This window comes from Poecilia formosa, unplaced genomic scaffold, assembly GCF_000485575.1.
Source record: "Poecilia formosa unplaced genomic scaffold, Poecilia_formosa-5.1.2 Scaffold160, whole genome shotgun sequence".
In the NCBI taxonomy this organism is placed as follows: Eukaryota; Metazoa; Chordata; class Actinopteri; order Cyprinodontiformes; family Poeciliidae; genus Poecilia; species Poecilia formosa.
In genome coordinates this window covers 1,213,562-1,237,221 of record NW_006800099.1, presented here as the reverse complement: position 1 = coordinate 1,237,221, position 23,660 = coordinate 1,213,562, and the positions used below count along the sequence as shown (strand labels likewise).

Here is a 23,660-nt window from a genome sequence, read left to right as displayed (position 1 = left end):
TTCAATATGGCTGTGCGGGCATATGGGCAGCGGCGGCTATAGAATGAACACGATCGAGATTTCCGACTCGTGGTAGGACGTCGATGTGGAGGAGAAAAAAAAAAAAACGAAAAAAAAAAAAACAAAAAACCGACGGCGACGGTGTGAATACATCGGAGGAGAACCGCGGGAGTCCTGGTGCGCACAAACAGCGAGCAGAAAAGCACCGCGGCTACAACAGCCACCAAATACCAACATCTAATATCTGCGCGTAAAAAAAGAAAAAAAAAGAAAAAAAGAAGAGGCGGCGAAGAGCGAGCAGCTCCCATACCTGGTCGTGATGGATCTTTAATGCGCACGGCTCCGCTTTAGGCTCGTCCTCGGTTCGGAGGGGTCAAACGCAAACGCCGAGAGCGTCTTAAAGCATATTTTTTTTACACGACTCATGTAGAGCTCATGTCGTCCGATTCCCAGCACCGCCGACACACTCACACTCTCTTCTCTCACACACACTCACGCACACACGGAGGAGCACGCACACGCAATCTCAGTCTCTCTGCCCCCCTCTCTCTTTCTCCAGCAGATAGGACGAGGGAGGTGCTATCCCCGCTCCCTAGTCTGTAGGCGAAAAAAAAAAGGCAGTCAAGCAGAGGATTCATTCATATTCGTTGCAGATTTTTATTTAAAGTGTTATTAAGATATTTTCTACTAACATATTTCACCTGACCGGATGTAATATGAAGATGTTGGAGAGGTCCGACTTTGAGAATCTGTAGAGAGAGTTAAAGATCAAGGAAAATGTCCAAAGCTTGGAGATCATCACCAAAAATATATTGGGGCGGTAAAAATAAAAATAAAAATAAAAATAAAAAAATGGCCAAGTACATTTTTCAAAAATAAAAGGAAATTTAATCATAATTGTTATCTTTCAGTTGAAAAGTATATTATGTTGTTTGACTTACATCTGTATTTTTCTTTAAAAACTCAAATATGCACCGTGTAAATTTAAACACTGATCTTTCCTGCAAGTCATTTAAATACTATCCAGTTGTATAAATGTTCCTGAGAACTGCTTCACGTCTTTAAGTTATGATGTCGACATGTTCTGGTCCTGACCGGACTACATGAAGCCAAAACACAACCATCTGTGACCACAACATAACAATTATGTTCACATGAGTCATTAGTATTTCTTGTAGGCTGCATAAAGTACTTTGGTGTATTTCAAATTTATTCATAACTACTGATATGATACAAGTAAGTCTGACGCTGTAGAAACACCCCGTTTTCTTCAATCAATTGGAAATGGATTAGATTTATATATGATCTATTCAAAGTGCAATATTACACTACAGCATCGTTCTATATCATTCTGTTGTTCAACCTGTGGAAATGTAATTTCTTTCTAAAACAGTGACTGATCTGGTTGGGGATGCTGGTCCAGTTGTTTCTGAAGAACGCTGTAAATACTGTACAACTTAGGAAGTTCTATTGGACCACTGGTGTGCATTTTAATTAAATCCATCTTATTCAAATTCAATGTTGTGTCTTGAAAAAGGACCACTAGCACTCAAGAAAGTTTCTCTGGTGTAAGAAATTCTAGAAATTGAGTAGAAACCTCTTAGATCAAATGGTGAAAGGAAGTGTTTTTTGTATGAAAATGTGATTAGAACTGAATGAAAAGAAAAAAATATATATAGCTATAGATTTTATTAAATATATCCACAAAACTGCCGTGAAAGCAGATCAGCACCATGGATAGCGACATCTATTCATCTCCTAAGGCTCAAGGACTTCATGAATGCAGCACATTATACATATTAATAAGGTGAGAAAACACGCAGTGGAAAGAATTAATGATGTGATGACAGATCCAAACACGATGTACCAGGAAGTGAGCTGTCGGCTGAGTGACGACACTCAAACGCAACCGGAATACAAATTATTTACCCTGGCGTGTCCTGAATCTCCCTCCTGCCATCAGACAGATTTAAATGTTTCCTATCGTCTCTCTGGTGCTGAAACAAGGCCACGGACCTTTCCTCCCAGACCCGGTTCTCTGGTCTGCCGGGTGGACGGAACAGCCTCCCTGTATGACTCACCAGCTCTGTACCTGCTCCGCATTGAGTTTGTCTCCCTCTGTCGGCGAAAAGGGGAACTACCCGGGGTGTAAACTTTTTCTTCCATTTTCCACACTTAATTTGATGATTTTAGGTCTTCAGTGAAGCTGGATGACTTTTAGGAGTTTTTGCTTCACAGCTTTTCAGATACGTCAGATAAGTCGATACGGAGAAGAAATCTCATAAAGTTGTTTCTTTTTTGGTCATTTTCTAACAGCTATCAACTTCTGTGTACTTTTAGAGGATCGATATGTGCATTAGGATTTATCAGTTGAAAATTTATGGAGAAGGTTGACAAGTGGGGGAAAAAAAACATTTTAAGTTAAACACTTCAATCTTTAGGCAGACTCCTACTGCATTTTGTAGGAAATGTTCATGATTCTCAGTCGTGTTTAGTCATATTTTAGTATAAATAAACAAGTTTAATAACATCACTGCAGCTATTCCTAGAGTAGTCTGCCTATAAATGTGGAACCTGCAAAAATAAGCAAATAGAAGGCTGGACTGACAGATGACCGACAACCCGATGCATCGATGGATAGACAAATGGATGGCCAGACTGACAGCTGGACATAGAAATGGATGAATGAGGACATAAACGGACTCAGGTGCTTGATTTCTGGAAGTACAAAACGTTATTCAGTCTCAACGTTTCTGTAAAAACTGGGAAATATTTCAAATTCATTGTTTTCCAGACAGCGTCATACAGATTACCAAGTAGTTATTCGTTTCTGGGTATTTTTTCCCTCCACTAAATCAATTACGAGACTGAAAGCAAACACACCAAACACAAAGACATCCTCACAGAAACAACTTCCAGATGGGTGCCCTGCATTCCCTCTGGTGCCGACCGACTGTCCACCGTTTCTCAACGTTACACCCAGCGCACAAACACAAACCGTCTTTCTTTTGAGGCCCCTCAACCATGAACGCAGGGCAAAGCAGAAATGAATGCATGGGCAGTTAGGTGGACTGAATGATAGGATACTAGATTTCCCACAACAACATGAGGAAAAAATACTGACAGGGGAGGAAGAGTGGAATACCCAACACCCAGCGCTGCTTTAAAAAAAAAAAGAAAGACGATTACAGGAAAGCAGCAGAGCATGAACTTTGTGAAATGGGATTTTACTAGGTCCAAATTACACACAGTGTGGTACAGACATAGAATGAGGCAGACCGAGTGCGAAAGTAAAACCACACGCAGAGTTTCAGCTCATCGGTGTTCCAGTTTTATTTCTTTAAATCATCGAGAGAGAATAAATTAAGACATTTTAAAAGACAGAAGGTTTCCAGTTAATGTCAGAGCTTGGGAATGTTCCCAATATCTCAGACCGAGATCAGTCTGGCACATGAAGGAGAGAAAGGAGACAGATGACATGATTATCAACGCAACAGTCGGTCTATAAATATATTTTAGGGCAACGAGCCTTTACACCAACAAGCAGAGAAGATCTTCAAAAGTTCCTGAGACGGTGTTGATTTACCACTGGGTTTATTTCCTAATCAAACCTCAATACGAATGTAGATCTACTTTAATTCCAAGCTTGAATGTAGTGTAATTTATTAGTCTTCTGCCCAAAAAATAATTATAATCACAGCTACCCACAAGTAAATCAGATGATTCTTCAATAAACGTCTTCATAACAGATCACAAAAAAAAAAAGGTCACAGCTTCATTGACCGTCTTCAACGTACCGATAGCAGTAAACTGACGTCGATGCGCAATATTTTATTTGTTTTCACAGGAGGAAAGGCACGGACTCCACGAAGAGCAGGGCGGTTAGTCATCCATCTTCACAAGAGGACCACGGAAAAAGGTGACGTTCACACACACTCACACACACACTAGGTTTTCCTCTGTGCTTCTCACTTATCCTTGTCATGGCTGAAAGCTTGGTGGACAGCTAGAACAAAAAGAAAGAAAAATTGCAAGAGTTTACAGTCCACTGTGTAACATGTTAGTGTACAGTATACACATAAAAACATACATGTAAATAAGTCAACATCTCATTAACATTTCCTTATTCAATAATAAAAAAAGAGTCACTGATTCCTTTTCCTTTTCCTCCAAGAGTTTATTTTTCTTCATTTTCATTATTATGGATTACATCTTATAAGTAAAAAAACAAAGAAATTCAGTTTCAGAGAATCAGAACTTTACACAAGACCAATATAAAAGAAATATATATATATAAAATGTCAGCCTACTGGAAAGTAGGTCAAGGTACTGTGCTACAGGGGCGCTGCCAGACATTTTGGGCCCCATGACAAAAAAAAAAAAAGTTAAATTGGTCCCCCCTCCCGTGCAGCCGCTGGTACAATTTGAGTCTCTGACCCATCAAAAGTCATAATTCTAAAACCTCTTTGGTCCAATAGTGATGCTAGAACAATAATTACTGCTAGTGAATTTTACATGCAGTCTGCATACTGAAAGGTCTCTCCCCAACAGCAACACTCACAGGCAATGTGCAAAATATACATAAAGTAATCAAGACTTATAAAAAAAAAAGCTATATAGTTGCATTTTGTTCATAAAACTAATAAAAATGTTTTTTCCCCCCCCATACGTGTTAAAGCCGTCACCATTTCATGACATTTTGCTATGAAAAAGATAATCTGTTAAAGATTGATTTCCTCCACCTCCGTCCAGGGCTACTGTTGCCATCTGCAGAAATGCACCGTTCGCCCCAAAAACAACCAATCAGAACCAGGAGGAGGGTCTTAGTGCTGTCAATCAACTTCATTCACTCTGCTAAATGTGCTAATGGCATATTAGCACATTTAGCAGGAAAACCGTTTACCTGCCGTCAATGGTAGCTATGCTAACTAAACTGAGCATTCAAAACAGGATATGCTAGCTACAGCATAGCAGAGCAAGGGGTGAGCAGCCACATGAGATTGTGATTGACAGCGCTAAAACCCACCTCCTGCCTCTGATTGGTTGTTTCTAGATAGCACTGGGAAAAGGCAGAGGAAATAAAATTTCTCGCAGATTAAGTCTAGTACAATATGTTCACAACATATTGAGAGTTTTAACAGTTTTAACAAATGTGTAAAAAATAAAAATAAAAATATTAAAGTTACATACTGCAGCTTTAATTTCACTTAACCGTGGCGGCCAATATCTGTACTTTAAGCGCATGCTAAGGTAGGACTGTCCAGACTGGCTCCAGTTTGGACAGGAGGCTGTTTATTATCATTTTATAAATATTGTTTGAATTTCTGTCAGTAATAAATATATTGTTTTTGTTGTGGAATTGTAAATAGAGCAAAGAGACAGAGAAATCCCTACAGATTCCCTGGAATGATGCTAACTAGCTTGTCACTGAACACAGTGTTGTTCAAATTCTAACTATGCTACATGACTGATAATCTCACAGTCTACCCACCTCTCAAAGTAAAACTGGGTTACAAATTGACATATTTTTTCCCCATCTCTCTCTTTTTTGAAAACCTGACTATTATTTTTCTAGGCAGCATATTAACTACCACAATCCTTCTCATCTTCTACTAACTGCTGCTGAACACCGTCAAGCGTGCTAAGCAGGATCGAGCCATGTCATGCAGATCCAGGGTGGAGTTCAGTGCAAACATGGATGGATGTGTGTTTTTTGGTCTGGGAGGGGTAACATTTAATGTTTACAACTAAAAACAATAAAAAAAACTACAATAGGATTAATTTGTTACTGACAGGAAACCCATTTCTTCCTATTTTTATATAGAAATAAAAGTATTTTGTGTGTGTGTGGGGGGGGAGATGATCTACTGCATTAATGCAGCGCGGCATGGAGATGATCTGCCTCTGTGATGTAAAGGAAGCCCAACTCGGTGTAACAGCAACTTTCAGGTCGTCCACATTTCTGCCTCTGGTCTCTCCATTTTCCTCTTGATATGCCACAGATTCTCTTTGGGGTTCGGGTCAGGCAAGGCAAGCTTGCTGGCCAATCAAGCAGTGACACCATGGTCATTAAACCAGGTATGGGTCTTTATGGCTGATGGACCAGGTGCCAAGTTCTGCAGAAAAATGAAATCCGGATCATAAAAGTGGTCAGCAGGGCGAGGCATGAAGCTCTAAAAAGTTCCCATAAGAAGGTTGCGTTGCTGTTGGACTTGATAAAGACACAGCAGACCACCACGGCTCCTCGAATCGTCACAGACTGTGGAAACTTCACAATGGACCTCGAGCAACTTGGATTTTGAGCTTCTCCACTGTTCCTCCAGAAACTGGTAGTTTGGTTTCCAAATGAAATGTAAAATTTTCTTTAACAGGAAAAGAGGACGTTGGACCACTGAGAAATGGTCCTGTCCCTTTTTCCTCCTTCGGACTTCGTCAATCTCCCAAAAACTCTCAAACAGGCTTTTCTTCCGTCTTAAACTGTGGTTATCGTTTCTGCTTTAAACCGTTTTCCTTCCACTCAAGTTTCTATTAATATGCTTGGATAGAGTACTCTGAACAGGAAGCTTCTTCCTGTGGTTTACTCTGCCATCAATGAATGTTCGCTGGAAAGGGGTCAAATGTCTTTATATTGGTCTTAATATAATTTTCTGAGAAACTGAAATATGGAATCTGTTTATAACAATCTTAACAGACAAACCCATTGTGTAAAGCTCTATATAACAACTATTAAAATAAATCACCTTTGATGGCATTATAATTTATCGAGACGTGGTAGCAACATGTGTGAGTAATTAGTAACTCACCCTCCTTTGTCACAGTGTCCTTGAGGTCCTTGGCCTTGGAACTTAGATCACTGACGATGTTGTCCATGACGTTCTGGTGTTTCAGGAAGTAAGGCCGGATCACCCGCGTGTACAACATGTCGGAGCCGTTCCACTTCACCGGAGACATACACCAGATCAGGAACGTACACTGTGGAGACGGCAGAAAAGATCTTAGATAAACCGTAGCCTTTCCTCCGTGTGCTTTTTTTTTCCCCTCCCCCACAACAGATTTAGTTCCTAAAAGTGCTTTTATACAAACTATCCACAAGAGGGCAGCGTTTGCAAACTTTGTACTTGGCATCTTCTCCATCAACCTCAACAGCAGAATTCAGACTTGCATATTCAGGAAGTTGGTGAACGTTTCTACTAAAGTTTTGAACTTTGTAGAAAGTCCTGAAGCTGTTCTCTCCGAGATGAAGGTAGATAAGAATCAATTGTTTACTTATTTCAAGGAACTGATAAATTAGAACACATTTTAAAATAAGACTAAGACCATATAAATCAGAATATTTTAATTATACAATCCCACACACCTCTAAATAATGTTTTCGAAGTTACAGTTTCCATAGCGACATGGGATTAACAGTCTTAGAAATTCCAGAACAAGAAGGAATTACCTTTAATCTGTGAAAATTAAAAGGAGTTGTGCAAAATAATCCTCTCAATGAGCTCAAGAGCTAATAGTAAAGCGTTACTCTGTACTGTAAAAACAGAATATAACCCTGAATTTCTCATTAAAAAAAAAATGCTGCTGGAACATGTGTCCAAGGGTTTGCTTACCTTTAAGGTTTATTAAATTGCATTATCGTCTGTTCAGAAAATAGCATCTCTCCGTTTATTGATTCCAGAAATTAGATGTCCCCCCCACCCCCAACAATAAGGGCTCAAAAATAGCTAATGCTTCACACTTTCTAACAGAACAAAGGTTGTGACCTCAGAGCGCAGCTCACAAATCCATGTGTGCGTTTTATGTGAGAGACATGACATGCATCGACTTACTTTCCCAGCATAGTAAAAGGGGAACCAGGAGAGGAAGATGTCAGAGAAGGCCTCGACAATGCTGAAAACGCCATAAACAACCCAGTAGGTGAGCCACTGGGTGTCGTCGTCCTTGTTGGTGCTCTCAATGGCCTTGATGCTGAGGAAACAGGAGGAAAACAGGGAGATGCTTCTAACCCGGTATGTGGTACTTTTTATACAAACCCACGAGATTTACATGGTGAAAAGCTTAGTGAAGTGCTGCAAATAAATATATAAAGTAACACTTTCAGCTGTAAACCCAGCTGGTCTATTGTCAGGAAGTGCTATAGTTATGTTGTAAGTTGAATTTATCCTTACATTTCTAGTCATTTTGATGCTTCTAACACTTTGACCTTTGGGATTTTGAGTACTATCATGTGTCTCAGGTGTGGGCGTCGACTGCAGCGAAACTCGACAAACGGGCTGAATACATTATTGGCATACAAAGCATGAATTCATGAAAATGGAATTAAAAAGTCAACAAGTCATGCATTTCTTACAGTTCTTTCAGATATAAACACTTGTGCACAGATACAATGTGAGCCAAACAGGAAAGGTCTGTTTTACAACCAAACATTAGGACAAGCAAAACATTTGGACGGGCTTTATTTATGAAGAGAAGAATCTGTAAGAGCTAGTGGTGAGCCGCTCTGACACGAACGTGAAGCTGACGGTATACGTACGAGAAATATGCTGGGTAGACGAATCCAATCAGGTTGCAGAGCAGTGAGGCTCCGTATCCAAACAGGAGGTAGAGCACGATGAAACAGAAAGCAACTGCTAAATGAGAAAGATGAGAGCATAGGGCGGGGCATGAGGGAGGAGAGGATATCCAGTTATAATACAAACACTGTGAAAAAGTATCATCACGGGACGGGAGACCAACAGAAACCAGGACCGAACTAAAGCGAAAACACAAAACGTCTACCGCTCTTTTCAAAGCTCACCAATGTCTGACTCTGCATCCAAAATGTAAGCAATCCGTGTTCGAAGAAAATTTCAAGGCAGTGGGCTTTTAAAAGTTACATTTATTATTTTTAATCAGCAATTCAAATTCTAATCATTTTAGCAGAAAATGCTGTGTTCTTCTGGAGTGCTTTATAGTTTCATGTCTCTACAATGCGGCATGTAAAATTAAACATCTCACGATGGGCTCATACCACAGTGACGTATTCAAACCTAAAACCTTGTGTCTAATTATAAACGTCGAGGTAAAACTGTCATTAAAAGTACAATTACATATAAAAACCTCCAAGATACTTCTCTATCATAACTGGCTGGTTTCTCCAATGGTGCCTCATCTTATGCTTGCGATTGTTATGATTTAAAACGATGCTTTTATTTTGATACTTCTAAATAAATCTAGAACTAAAACTGCCTGGTCTATTAAAAAAAAAAAAACAACACCACCCAACCTTTTTGTTACGGCCAACGTTTTCTTTTTTTTGGTTCGGAGGCCTTTACCTTGGGCGGCGGCTTCTTGTTTTTAATGGCTCTGATCCGATTGGCTGCTCTTTACATCTCATTTGTTTGTTGCAGTTCATAAACAAATATCTACACAAATACCAGGATGGACATCTTTGTGACAAAGATGAAGCCCAAAACAAAGGGTGGAAAGTCAGAACTCCGGTCTACAGGAACCAAACAGATTTATTCAGTGAAAAAAAAGCAGCTGGAGTTTTTTGTTGTTGTTGTTGTTGATGTTCATGAGAAAAAGCAGAAACATTTACACAGCCGTGTGGAATGAGTCAATTCGGTTGGACTTTATCTCGGTTTATTCATACGGCATCGATTCACAGCAAATGCCATCTTCATCCGTCGTATAAACATTTTTCTCGCAGGGTCGTCAGGGGGATGGTGTAATTTGTTTTTCTAGCATGTTTCTCTTTTGCCTTTTTGGTACTTTTGGTTCACTCACTGTTTTAGGAATGCAAAGTCCAACAAAAAGTAATTTGTGCCAGCTTTGAGGCATTTCATCAAATTGGGCAAAGGACTGAGTTTTACTCTGAGCCATTTTTAGCAGATAACCAGGAAGGAATGCATCTGCAGTCAAGAAAGGCAGCTCCATTTTATTGCTCTGACTTTTCTGACTTTGCCTGGAACGGAAAGTCCTGGACTTGGCAATAATGGCAGCCTTTCAGAAATTATTGAGTTAAGCAAGTCTGCATTCTCAGGGTACAAATGGAAAAGCTACAGTGTCCTGCAGTTCTTTATAAATGCATATCTGAACAAAACAATCAAGTTATTAGTGGGACTTTGAGAAACACCCTTGCTTTAGAGGATACACACTGATGTTTAAAATGGTGAACTGGACTGCTGCATTTTTCTTTCCAAAGTTAGTGGGTGTGGTTTACAGTGTGTCGATTTGTGTGCAATAGTTCGGAAACTACGGCATCAAGACATATTCTGAACAGTCTCGATTATGGATCTCGGAATTTGGAAATGGCTCAAATTTGTCGAGTGGTCAAAGCTTTACAAAAACTCGTAGATCAGATATTGGGCACACAAATTGGTACATCTTTCATTAAACCTTAAATTTAGATTAAGATCTTAAACGACAGAGAAATTTGCAGCTCAGCAAAACAACAACAAAAAATAGGCCCAAACCCCAAAATGACGGTTTAAAACAAGCTATAAAAACATGACGTTGGAAAATAAAGGGTACCAACTGTCAAAGATTTGGCTGCAGACTCGGTAGAGAAGACTCTCAGTACATTTATCTTCACACCTCTAATTACTAAAGTGAAGATGCAGTGCTTCACTGCTTTCTAATATCTTTTTCTTCTGATTGGACACGATGAAGGGGAAAATACTATAGCAGGACAGAAGCTAAGAAGATATCAGTCCTTATCAGTGTCCATGTCATAAGTCCAAAGTGTTCCCAGTGTATCGAGTGAAAGATCTCGCAGCTCAACAGGGAAGCCAATGAGGCATTTCTGCTAGCAGGACAAAACAGTGCCACTCAGCTGTATTTTATCCTTTTCTAAACAAAGGTTAGTGACAAGCTGAGAGTACAATGATGATTGTTTTATGAGCCAGTTAGGTGAGAGCTATGGAAGAAACTCATGTGAATTTATATCTTTATCAGTAACACATTCCTGGAATGCTATAACCACCAAGTTAGAGTAAAAAGGCCATAAAGGGCTGAATATAATCTGAAATAGATGAACAGGTAAAGAATGTGAAATAAAAAAAAAAATCCATCAAGCCTGATGGAGCGTAGCACTGTGGCTCTAGCTTAGCATGCATGTCACAGAAGGCTTCCTAAAAGCTATTTTACCGTTTTTGAGTCACAATATAAATCTGCCATTTAGCAACTAAACTGAAAAAAATAAAAAATCCTCTTAAAATCGTTTGTGTTATATGATCACAAAGCAATTGTACTATAACGGTTTCCTGAACTCTCGCAACAATCATCCAACGTCATTTTACATATGCAGTGAAATCTTGCCCTAAGTGCGGCATTTAAATATTAATGCCATGTTTATCATAATGGTTTGCTTTAGATAAGAGCAACAGTTTATCATCTCTCATCTGGCCGCAGTAATTGATGATCTACAAGCCTTTACAGACATTTACTTAATGGAAAAGCGTTTATTGCCCGAGAGCAAAGTGTGAAAATGAAGTGATACAAAATGCAGCTGTTAGCCTGATATCATCAGATCTAATCCAGGTCCATTTCATCCATTTTCACTCTGTCAATCCTAAAAAGGGATGTTGACAACTTAAAAGTGACAGATAAAATGACTGATTCCTGTAGCTCAAAACATTATTAAACATTTTAGTTCTGATGACACAGAAGTGCTTTAAATATGGCACAATTAGATGTTTAGAAACTCTTTATTTTAACTGTAAAGCTTGGTCTAGACATATTCAACACAAAGATGCAACAAATAGCTGGTTTTGAACAGCATATGACTTGGTTCTTCATTATTAGGGAACATAAAGCAGCTCCGATAACCAACAAAGTGATTCAGTTGGAGTGCGGTCTGATTCTCACTTCCTGTTTCTTTGTGGCTACACGCGCACGCATGCCATGTGGTGAGCGCACCGACACAGATATAAAGTTCCTAAGATGGCAAAAATACTTTTATGTGCCCAATCTGGCTTTCATAAACAGATCATTGCCAACATGTGAGGTAATTGGGAAAAAATTTTCTGTACATGTGTAGTCTCTTAAGTAATTTTACTGTCCTAGAAGGGGTGTTGCTCCAGTTTGTACAATTACAAAACTAAATTTGCCAACATGCTTTAAACTTCTGTAGAAAATAATGCAATTTAAACCCTCATGCAACCTCTACAATTCAGATTAGCTAGGACTTCAAATCTGGCTATTTGAATTCATACCTGTGCACTTTTTTTGTGAACTCCCACCTTATTTGATAATATTTGAATAAAACTGGTGGCTCTGAATGTAGGTCACGCTGGTTGACACATTTCCTGCAGCTGCAGACAAAGAACTCGACTATGGTGTCTGGTCGGCATAATATATTGACTTCTGCTGCGCATATTGATTCAATGGAGCTCTGTCAAAACACAACTCCCAGAAAGCTAATGGGTGGAGGAGCTTGTAGCTGAATGTCATCCCAGGATATCCCCTTCCATTTCTGCCCTGCAGTTGGTATTTTAGGACGGATAAAAATACCCCTGCGGCCAGCTGTTAGAGCATTAGGGACATTGCCAGCAGTTTAAATGCAATATTTAGATTGAAAGGTTTTAGAAGCATAATTATACAATATGATTGAAAGATTGAACTTTGGAATAAAAGACTGAGAAGGGGCAATAAAGCAAGTTAGTCACTAGTGTCGGCCGCCTGTTGCAGCTGGAGAGGCGAATTATCAGCTGAATTAGATAACAGTGGCCTTTACTGGGCAGTGCTGTTCAAAAAGCAAACTCATTTACATGTTAGGTGTGTTAAAAGGCGTCGGTAAAGCTCAGGCGTCAGTTTTCTTCAGTAGGAAAACGTACCCAAAGTGATATGTTCCCTCTTCACCCCAGTTTTTCGTTCCAGCACCGCCAACTGGTCTGTGACAAAGTTTTTCTCGTGGAGCAGCGACACAAAGCGATCTTTCAGCTGAGCCATTTTTGCCTTTCCTCGAGCCTGTGCACAACGGAGCAAACGAAGCAAATGTCACCAGGACCGATAGTTGACACTTTCTAAAGCAAGAAAATAAAGTGTTTTTACTGACCTTCGATTATTAACTTGCTCGGAAAGTGGCAGAAAAAATGCCAACCGCCCGCTGGCTCCCCAGAGTGTTGCGAGGACGCAGAGGAGGCGGAGTTTGAAATCGCCCCGCTGACCAATCAGAACGCAGTTCCGAGTAACGTTCAGTGTATCAGTTGATGAAATCCAACGGTTTTTTTTTTTTTTTTTTTGTCTGCTGGCTCCGAAGGCAGATAATTAACCCTGCGGGATGCCGTCGGCCCCATCACGCAGAGGTGATGAATTATTCAATAAAGCAAGCCATCTAAGATAGATTAGAGATAAACTCATTGTCTAAGACACAAAGTTAGGGTTAGGGTTAGGGCAAAAAACATGAATAAATTTAACAAAACTCAACATTTATTAATAATGTTCCCCTGCCAGGGCATAATTCTCTCAGGGGGTGGCAAACATTTCAATGTTTATGTGAGAAGCTGTGTTTTTTATGTCTCTAACCTTATCAGTGTATGTAATGTAAATTGTAATGTAAATGCTGAACTGTTCTGAACTGAGGAGCGGAAAATTAAATAGTGTTTTTTTTTCATGCAGGAAAATGACATTTATTTTTTGTATTTGTATAATTGTTGGGGGGGGGATTATTTACTTTGTCCAGTTGCTAGAGTTACATCTCCATCTTTTATTCTCTTCTTTAAAAGATGTTTGTCTTTTTAACAACTTTTTGTTAGCACAGGAACTCATCTGGGATGTGAGTTTTTTTCAATGGTGAACAGTTGGGTAAACAATTGATGAGAAATTTGAGCTTTCTACTGAATGGATCGCAAAACTTTCCAAATGCAATGAAAACTTGAAGTTTTTTATTTTGTATAACAATGCATTCCCTCTACCAGTCACAGGTTTTTTCAAAGATGTGGCTGCTAGTAAGTTTGTTGTGAAATAAAGATGTTATCTATATTCTGAGATTATGCACTTTTACTGTTTCTGCTACAGGGTCATGCACTACTGAATAAATAACTTATTTGAAGCATTACCAGAATGTTTTCTTCCATAAGATTTGCAATTTGTTTATTTCTTTTAGCATCTTTGTATATTTGATAATGATGAAGACACTTTATTTTAGATTTGCTAAATTTTTTACAGACTAAATCTTGTATTAAATGGATTTGACATTTTCAAAAATGGCTGACAAGAGGTTTTCTTCTTGTCTAATACAGTTTTAGGTTATTTTCCCAAAGCTGGGCCATAACCACTGTATAGTGTGACAACACTGTTAAAGATTCTTCTTTTTCTTTTAGACTGACAACTGAATGGCAGTTTCTAATGCGTTCAGCCGTGATTAAAAAGCCAAACATTTCTCTGTAATAATAAATCTGTTATGATTCAGTGCATAAGCTGGAAGCCATGGTGTTTGGAAACTTTAAGCCTTTTTTTTTTATTTTTACCAAACCCTGACACACTCACTTGTTGAACAGCTTTTCACAGATGAGTGTGAAAAGCTAGAACTTCTACTGTATTGTTTTCCCACACAGACAAAAGGCAATTCAAACAATCCTAGCAAACCATCTGTTGTAACTACAGGTAACATAAAGGTCAAAAAGCCAGAATACATTACTGATTTTAAAACCACAATTAGCCTATTTGAATCAAGACATGTTAAGTTTTAAAACTAGCTTATTTTAAATTTATTTTCTTAACACTAGACAAAACTAAATTAAAGATATCTTGAATTGTAATTTTGACTAGTCAAAATTCCTTTTAAGATATATCTGAATGAATTTGAGATATCTTGAATTACACAGCTTTTCTATTTAAGATATCTTAAATTGACAATCCAACTAGTCAGAATGACATTTCTGATATCTTAAATTAGTATTGTATCTAGTCAAAACGTCCCTGACTTACGTAGCAATTTGAAAGTTTAATAAAACAATGAAAAATAGAGAAAACGAAAAAAGATGTTTGAAAATTCATCACTTTCATGTTGAAAATGGTTTGACAATAGCAATTTTAGCTTTTGAAAGCTGTTTTTAAGTGCATTCGGTTCGTTGGAAATGAATAAACAGGAAATTCTTTGCAGATATCAGAAGCAGTCTTATAGTTTATAAAGTTTTACTATGTCCGCATTTCCAACATTGTCGAACTCTTTCTAATTTGTGGCATTTACTGACAATTGTACAGGAAACGTAAAATTCTGCAGGCAACTGTTTGGACACCACAAAGGGGCTTCCACGTCATTCTTAATTCAGATATCTAAAATTGTAATTTTGACTAGTCATAATTGTGTTGAAGATATCTTAAATTGTAATTACGGATATGTGTCCCGTCAAATGACAGATCCAGTGAAGTAATTTGAGATATCTTGAAAGGAATTTTGACTAGTCAAAATGTAATTGAAGATATCTTGAATTATTATTCTTACTAGTCAGAATGTAACTACAGATATTTTAAATTATCTTTCCGGATAGTCAAAATGTAGTTTTGTCTAGTCAAAATGCATTTTTAGATATCCGGAATGTAATTCCGGATAGTCAGACGAAACCGAATTCATGTTAAAACTTATTGCCACAGACTCTTTGTCTCTAAATAGGGTTGCCACCCGTCCCGTAAAATACGTAATCGTCCCGTATTTGGGTGTTAAATGTTGCGTCCCGCATTGAACCGATACGAGACGCGATTCGTTCCGTATTTCTATAAATGTCCGATAGACACGCCTATGACACACATATCAACATTAAGTGAAACAAACACTGGTGGACCCCAGAACTCTACGGACCGACGCTGTTGTCACGGTTGCCTAGAAACGGACACTACGCAGCCGCGGTAAGGTGCTATCAACCCGGGTGTTTTTAAAACGTCCTTGTCCCGAATCTCCACAGTCCTTAGAGGCAAAACCTCTCGTAAAGATACATACGTGAGTGGGAATAATGTTTGTGAGGATGAATAAAGACAATTTTAAAAAACGTGTCCATCGTGGGACAGTGTGAAAGACAGGATGGCTCCGGAGAGGCACTGTAGACGCGTTAGAGTCTAAAGAACCAGAAATCAGTATCTCTTCATCCATCAGTCATCTCCTGAGGCTGATATGGTAGAACATTTTATTATTGATTAAGTTTTTTTATTGTGCTTTTAGTTGGTTATATTGGTTTGATTATTTGCTTATTAATAATATCAGCCAAAATAATACTAATGGTCATTTAAAGAACAAATTATACAAATAGGCATTAATATTTCCTACTTTAAAAGGTTTGTTAATGCTTTCTCTATGCTTTATTTTGAAATGCTGATATATTTTTATGAATTCAGTGTTCAGTGGTCATTTGTATTATTAATGCACCAGACACAGATCTGCAGTCCAGGGGTGGTTCTAGATGGGGGCCAACGGGACACCTAAGAAATTATACTAAATAAATGTCTTATGTTAATACTCAGTGATGGATTTTTTTTTAACCTATACAATTTTACTTTAACAATGAATTAAATATTCTAGTGCTGCACTTTTAGCTGCTGTATAGAGATAGGATCACACTTCCCATCTGCCAGGGATCTTCAACCTGGATCTCTGGAGACAGATGTGGCTCTTTGGCTCATGTAATATATCAAATGATGAAATATTGCTCTGTTTTTTTGTTTGTTTGTTTCAAAAAAGACTGACTAAAATACCAGAATGTTCACATAACTTTTATACATTTGGCTGTCTGAGGACACATTTAGGACACATTTGGAATATTAAATCAGGTGTTGTGATCAGTTACTCAGTACTTGAGTAGTTTACCAAATACTTTTTACACTTGCTTAATTAAATGTGTTTAAGGTATGCTACTTTGATTGGAGTACAATTTTGGGGTAGTCTAACCGACCTCTATGCATGAACAATTGGTCTATGGATCACTTTTTAAAAACAAAACACACCGCCATAAAACAATGTCTATCACTGCAGCGGACGTCCCACCCCATGAGAGTAGGGCGATGCGCCGTGGGGAACATCCCTTATTTTTATTTATGAAAGGTGGCAACCCTCTAAACCAAACTTATTGGGTTTGTGGCTAGCTAGCTAATTGCATGCTAGCTAGCACTTGGATCTGTATGCAAACAAGGATCAAAATGTACTTTTTGCTACACTTTGAAAAGGTTTTATAGAGACGTTGTGATTTGCCTCCATTAAAACATTCAGACTTTATAAGCGATATATCAAATCAAACTCTTTTTAAGAAAATACATTGGGGTTGAGAGGCGGGGTCAGGGTTCTTACGTTTTTCTGATATAATTTGGAAATTGCCGATACAAAGTGTTGACGGTGATCCGTCAGCAGAGGGCACTGTATCACAATTTATGAAAAATAAACTCACCTTCGGAAGTGCAGCTGTCCATTCTTTTTACTCTCTTGTGCAGTCAGCCTATCTGAGTCAGCGGTGAGGGGGAAGCAAAGTACACCCTGGGCAGATAGCCAGTCCAGGGTGTACTCTGGACTGGACTAGGTGTACACGTTTTGGACAAACCAAAACGAGACAAAGTAGAACTTTGTGGAGCTTCAGTTGTGCAACTATTAAACCGTGAATTTTGCTCTCTAGCGTAAAAACTGAAGGAGGACATCCTGCCACCGGTTTGACCGGTGTCAGGCTGCAAACACTTGGGTTTTGCAGCAGGTACCAGTGAACGAAGTGAACCAGCAAGATCAATGCCAGGAGTGGGAAATAAATTCCTTAACTTATTGGCAACTTTCAAGACATGTTTGATGGTAGTTTCTGGAAAGAGCCAAACAACACATTCGCTTTAAGTAGACTTACTTTTTTTTTTTTTTTTACATAGGCATAGGTGAGTTTGAATTAGCTTTTTTGTTTTCCTTTATAAAAAAAACAAACAAAAAAAACTTACAAATAATTTAAAACCTGAATTTTGTATTTACTGGTGTTATCTTTGTCGGACATCATAATTTGTTAGATGATTTGAAACATTTAAGTGTTTCAAAGAATAAAAACAGAAGAAACATGTTATGTAAATGCTATTTTTTTGTTTTTTATAAATTGTAGGATTATTTACAAGTTATGATGACAACACAGCATTTTTAAGCCATTATTGTTCCAAGTTTAAATTTTCTTGGAGAGAAAAATCAGCTGAGTAATTTTAATATTTGATCGATCTCAAATCAAAGATTCCCTGGACGCCCCTCATCATCTCTTTTAACTCTTCATACTCTGTTTCTTGATTGCTGACAGAAATGATTCAATGAGATGATCCGATTCAATGAGACCTGTAACATTTTTTTTTCCTTTTGTTTTGCTCTAATCGAGTCACTTATATCAAATTTATCCTAAAGATAAATCCCTGTTTCTTTTAAAAACAAATTTTAGAAAATACAGTGAACATGAAAACAATTGCTTTCTTGCATATATGACATTTAAAATGTTTTTGAACAAAATGTTTTTTTTCTACAATTTTGAATACTTAATTGGTTTTCAAAAAAAAAATCAATTAGCTCAAATGTGCTAGGTTTAAACAGTTTTACAAGACTTTAATTCAGAAATTCAGATTTTAGGACAAGGTATTCCTCTTAGCATACTCAATTTGCTTAAACAATAAACTAATATCAATAAAAACAGTGTTTAAGGTAGACTGCCAGCAGAGAGCATCGTAGCTCAGGTTTTGGAAATTTACTCTGTTTGAAGGGAATTGCATAAGAAGCAGAGTTGTGAGTTTCCAGATGAACTGGTTCTGTCCTCAGGGAGTTGAAATATTTTCTTTACTAACTATAACGCTCTCAGTTTCACATGGACAGGTGCTGAAAAAACAGTTTGCATGATTTTAATGCAGCACTGCTTGACTGAGTTCTGCCTTCTGATAGCCTTATCCTGTACAGAGGTTATCTGAAGATGAAACTTTAAGAGCTTAAAGCTACTACATGCTAGCTTTAAATTTAGTCAATGTGTCAGAGACTGAACAGCAGCACTCTGAGAGCTTCATCATCAATAAAGATAATAGAGATAAAATAAACTCGGCAACAATGGTATAGTGTTCAGAGAGTTGTTAAGAGCTGTACAAAAGAGTAGAGAGTTGGTAACGAGACCAGAGGTGAAAAATCAAATAAAACCAACGTTGATTTTAACATATTTCTTTGTGGTTTGTGATTTTTAATAAAGTATCATATATTGCATCAAAATTTGTCATGAGAGTGGTGAGAGCAGAGATATGATTTCCATAGAGTGGAGGCTTTGCATGGTCAGCTGATCCTCCAGTGAACTGAGAAGGTTTATAGTCCTGTGAGTTCAACACTGCAGGACTCAGATCTGTCAGTCAAGCCAGCAGAAGCAACAAGCACCATGACCCTCATCACCATCCTCATCTGGACGCTGACCTGCTGCTGCTTCACAGGTTCATTCACTCAGCAACATTTCTACCATGATGTGCTGCTGCCTTTTCTCTCCTTTCTTTCTGCTGACAAATGAAGGATTTGTTTTTGTCTGCAGGATGCAGAGCTCAGATCACTGTGACTCAACCTGCAGTGGAGACGGGTACACCAGGATCCACTGTCACTATCAGATGTACAACAAATCCTGCTGTGCACAGATGGTCTGATGGTAACCAGGGCATGTTCTGGTATCAGCAGAAACCAGGACAGCCTCCAAAGCTCATAATAAAGTATGCAAAGACGCTTCAATCAGGAACTCCATCTCGGTTTAGTGGCAGTGGAAGCGGCTCTGACTTCACTTTGACATTCAGTGGAGTTCAGACTGAAGATGCTGCAGTTTATTACTGTCAGAGTCGCCATAGTGGCCTAGAGTTCACACAGTGATTAGTAGCCGTACAAAAACCTCCCTCAGTCAGACTGCAGACACTCTGAGCTGTTAGAGCAGAAACTGAACAGACTCTGAAACAGACCACTGAACACAGAGACGACTGGAAACCCTAACATATCTAAAAAGATTCAAACGTAAGAAAAAGATATAAAAACACAAATTTAGACAGTAAAATAAAACATCTTGACTCTAACAAATTATTTTTACTGGCACAGGAAATAAATCTGGTCATATTTTTCATTACTATCTACTTTCTTTCATTACTTCCTTTTTTCACTGATACAGATCAACACATTTTCTACCTACATTCATTCAAGTAGAGGCTTGTTCCCTCTGTTATCTCTTGTTCCTGTGTATATATATCACTATCTCTATTTATTTTCAGAGCAGCTAATGATGTCTGCACAAATAAAAATGTGAGTTTTTGTTTTGGGTTTTCATGCTTTCATCTTTAAGATTCAAGAAACCAATCAGCAAATATTCCATCCATTCATTTTCTTTACACCCTTGTCCCTTAGTGGGGTCGGGAGGTGCTGGTGCTTATCTCCAGCTAACGTTCCGGTTGAGAGGCGGAGTCACCCTGGACAGGTCACCAGTCTGTTGCAGGGCAACACAGAGACAGGACAAACAACCATGCACACACACACTCACACCTAGGGGCAATTTGGAGAGGCCAATTAACCTGACAGTCATGTTTTTGGACTGTGGGAGGAAACCGGAGTACCCAGAGAAAACCCATGCATGCACAGGGAGAACATGCAAACTCCATGCAGAAAGACTGGGGCTGGGAATCGAACCCAGAACCTTCTTGCTGCAAGGCAACTGCACCACCATGCACTCTCTACATTCTCCCTAGGTGTGAGTGTGTGTGTGTACATGGTTGTTTGTCCTGTGTGTTGCCCTGCAACAGACTGGCGACCTGTCCAGGGTGAACCCCGCCTCTTGCCCAGAACGTTAGGCACCAGCAACCCTCCTGACCCCAGTAAGGGACCAGGGCGTTAGAAAATGGATAGAAATGGAGTTCAGGTCTTTTTAAATCATTTTATTAGAACATTAAGGACACTTTCTAACCAAAATGTCTGTAACTTTTGTAAATCAAGTTGTTGCAAAATGTCTGGATTCCAATAAGCAAGAAAATATCCAGGAAAGTAGAAACACAAAGTTAGACAAAATTCTTCTCATTAAATGATTACATTTCTACACTAGAATGGCCAATGAATTACAAGAGTATCATATTAAAACAGAAAGACAAATGATGTAATGAGGTTGAATCTGGAGCTTTTCAATTGATGAGAACCTATTTAATTTAGTGGTTATTGAAGAACATCAATTAGGTGAATTTGATCAGCTGATTAATAAACAAGAAGTGAACAAAATGTATAATATTTTTCAGACGATGTGTATGCAATTTTCTTTTACATTTAATGTCAACATTAATCACAAGTGTAATTTAAGAGTAAACATGGATATGTTCTGCATATCAATTCTAAATAGTACAAACTCAAAATATAAATCATAAACAAAAGGACATTTTTAAATCACAGGTCCAAATAGATCAAAGTCACTTTGATAACCTTGACATACCAAGAAGAAACATAATGAGGATCATTGAAACATGAATACAGGTAACATTACAAAGATTTAAACCTTATGTTGCTCAATTTATGGATCTATTTTATGTCAAACATTTGCTGATTTTGTGTGTTTTAGTTTATAACTACACATCACATTTAGGGGACAAAGAAACACTATAAAAGTGTTGAATATGGAAAACATCATGAACAACCAATAAATACTTTATTTGATCTTCAGTTGAAATAAAAACTGAATATTGTCACTAGATGAAGTGTTGGCTGAATCATCTCTATGTTTCCTGTTTCATCTCAGCAGGTGTGGATTTGCATGATCTCGATGCTTCGCTGCTCCTCAAGCTTTAAGTTCTTCTGCTGCAGAAAGTCCAAAGTGTGTTTGAGCTCCGACACTGAAACCTGCATCAGGATGACGTCTCCAGTAGCTCTAATGGTTGTGTTGGGTTTTCTCACTCAGGGTCAGACTGACTTTTAAATTTATCAAGTTTTCTTTGAACTCATACTTATTATTGTTTTCCTTTAACGTTGCTCATCTCTCCTTTCAGCATCATCTGCCAATAATTTTCTGACTCAGTCTGAACCATCAAAGTCAGTCAGTGTTGGAGCGACTGTGACCATCAGCGCCACAGGAAGTTCTAATATTGGTTCTGATCTCAGTTGGTACCTGCTGAAACCTGGACAGCCTCCTAAACTTCTTATATATCAGGCTTCAAGTCGGTTCTCAGGAACTCCATCTAGATTCAGCGGCAGTAGATCTGGTTCTGATTACACTTTAAGCATCAGTGGTTTTCAGGCTGAAGATGCTGGAGATTATTACTGTATGGGTGACCATGGCGGCTTCGTGTTCACACAGTGATTTATAGTCGTACAAAAACCTCCTTCATTCTGACTGAAGGCTGCAGGTGCAGAGAAATGATAGGAACTGGTTCAGTGAACACATCACAGAAGTTACCAAGCAAAACCATCAAATATGAGCAGCTAAAGTGTAGATATGAAATAGATATGGTGTTACAAGAACAGATAATTGAGCAGAGAAAAGAGCATCTTAAGAAATCAGAGGAAGACATGGCGCTTATTGACGACCTGAGAGCAACGAATGCCGTCCTCCAGGAAAACAAAACCAAAGAAATCAAATTCCTGCAAGGTGATAAGAAACGTTTGCAGAAAAAATTTAATGAGATGAAACATTCATGCCATGAATTCATCGGCAAGTATGAAAGGGATATTTCTGAACTAAAACGAGATGTAGAAAGATATAAGTAGGAGGTTAGCCAGGAGAAAGACGCCAATTTAGAGAAAGTTAAGGAGAATCAGCAGCTTATCAACGACCTGAGAGCTGAAAAGGAGGAGCTCTTCCAAAAAATGTCAGGAGAGATCAAAATTCTGCACAAGAGGGAGAAGTTCATTCTTAATGAACTTGATCAGGTCCACTTTTCATACCAGGAGCTAAAGATTAAGTATGAAAATGATATGGAATTGCAGCAGCAGGCTGAAACATATGAGCAGAATATAAAGCTGAGGGAAACTGCTCTTTCAAAAAGAGAAAAGGAAGAGAGGCTTATCCAGTGTGCACTGCAACAACAAATTGAAAAATTACAGCAGCAGATAATACAGGAGAGAAAAGCTCATCTGCAAAAATCAGAGGAGGACATGGCGATTCTCAACAACCTGAGAGCAACAAATGTCCTCCAAGAAAACAAAAGGAAAGAAATTAAATTCCTGCAGGAGAAAGAAAGTTGTGCCCAGGCTGAGTTGGAGAAAGTTAAAGGTTTGGACCTGGAGCTAAACAGTCGGTATGAAACCGATGTCACTGCGCTAAAACGACAAGCCGAAAAATACCAGCAGGAGATAAGTTGTGTGAAAGAGGAGTTGGAAAAAGCAAAAGATCTACCTGGATTTAATTCCCAGTCCTGGGGAATCTGCTGCATTTCACTCCCTTCCCTCTTCCCCCAATTTCCTCTGCAACCACTGTTAAACATCAGCCTAAAAAACTTTATTAGAGCCTAAAAAAACTTTAAAAAAAACTAAAAAAAAAAAAACTAAAAATAAAAATACATTTCACTTCACAAGTGGATCAAAAGTCAGAATATGCTCACCACCACATTATGCTCGTTTCCTCATATTAAAAAACAACTTTCTTCCTCTCGCTCTCTCATTTTCATGAGAACTAGCATAACCAGCATAACATAACTAGCCTTAGCATTCATGACATGTTATGCTAGCTGCAGCCAGTGATGATGACTCACGTCGGACCGCTTTTTTCATTAAATATTAA

General features: G+C 38.4%; 2 protein-coding genes and 1 long non-coding RNA gene across 6 annotated transcripts in view; 1 reads left to right on the top strand and 2 right to left on the bottom strand.

The window, feature by feature from the left end:
• Positions 1 to 515, bottom strand: part of diras1b (DIRAS family, GTP-binding RAS-like 1b) — a 21,127-nt gene extending 20,612 nt beyond the window's left edge. The window contains exon 1 of the mRNA XM_007564549.2: positions 311 to 515. The gene's annotated coding sequence lies outside the window, so the exon portion shown is untranslated. The remainder of the gene's footprint in view (positions 1 to 310) is intronic.
• Positions 516 to 3,214: 2,699 nt separating this feature from the next.
• LOC103146561 (receptor expression-enhancing protein 5) lies at positions 3,215 to 13,146 on the bottom strand. Of its 4 annotated transcripts, none has more exons than XM_007564547.2 (6): positions 13,034 to 13,146; positions 12,813 to 12,945; positions 8,528 to 8,624; positions 7,824 to 7,962; positions 6,804 to 6,972; positions 3,215 to 4,006 (listed from the first exon to the last, which is right to left on the bottom strand). In XM_007564547.2, the coding sequence occupies exons 2-6, from the start codon at positions 12,925 to 12,927 to the stop codon at positions 3,969 to 3,971; spliced, it is 558 nt and encodes a 185-aa protein (XP_007564609.1). In that variant the 5' UTR covers positions 12,928 to 12,945; positions 13,034 to 13,146; the 3' UTR covers positions 3,215 to 3,968. The 4 variants fall into 4 exon arrangements, with proteins under 4 accessions (XP_007564609.1, XP_007564610.1, XP_007564606.1 ...); XM_007564548.2 differs by having other exon boundaries at positions 8,528 to 8,621; XM_007564544.2 differs by lacking the exon at positions 3,215 to 4,006 and adding an exon at positions 5,553 to 6,116.
• A 1,856-nt stretch (positions 13,147 to 15,002) lies between these two features.
• LOC107837634 (uncharacterized) lies at positions 15,003 to 21,396 on the top strand. The gene is made up of 3 exons (XR_001663675.1): positions 15,003 to 15,177; positions 18,690 to 18,695; positions 21,385 to 21,396. It is a non-coding gene; the product is annotated as an uncharacterized LOC107837634 (long non-coding RNA).
• The last annotated feature ends 2,264 nt before the right edge of the window (positions 21,397 to 23,660 follow it).

Bases quoted from the DNA above. Each gene is read 5' to 3' on its own strand.
- LOC103146561 (XM_007564544.2), bottom strand. From the start codon at position 12,927: ATGGCTCAGCTGAAAGATCGCTTTGTGTCGCTGCTCCACGAGAAAAAC. The intron at 8,625-12,812 runs GTACGTTTTCCT...TTTCTCATTTAG, and splicing joins GAGGGAACATATCACTTTGG to CAGTTGCTTTCTGTTTCATC. The intron at 6,973-7,823 runs GTAAGTCGATGC...CCGTCTCCACAG, and splicing joins CCTTTTACTATGCTGGGAAA to TGTACGTTCCTGATCTGGTG.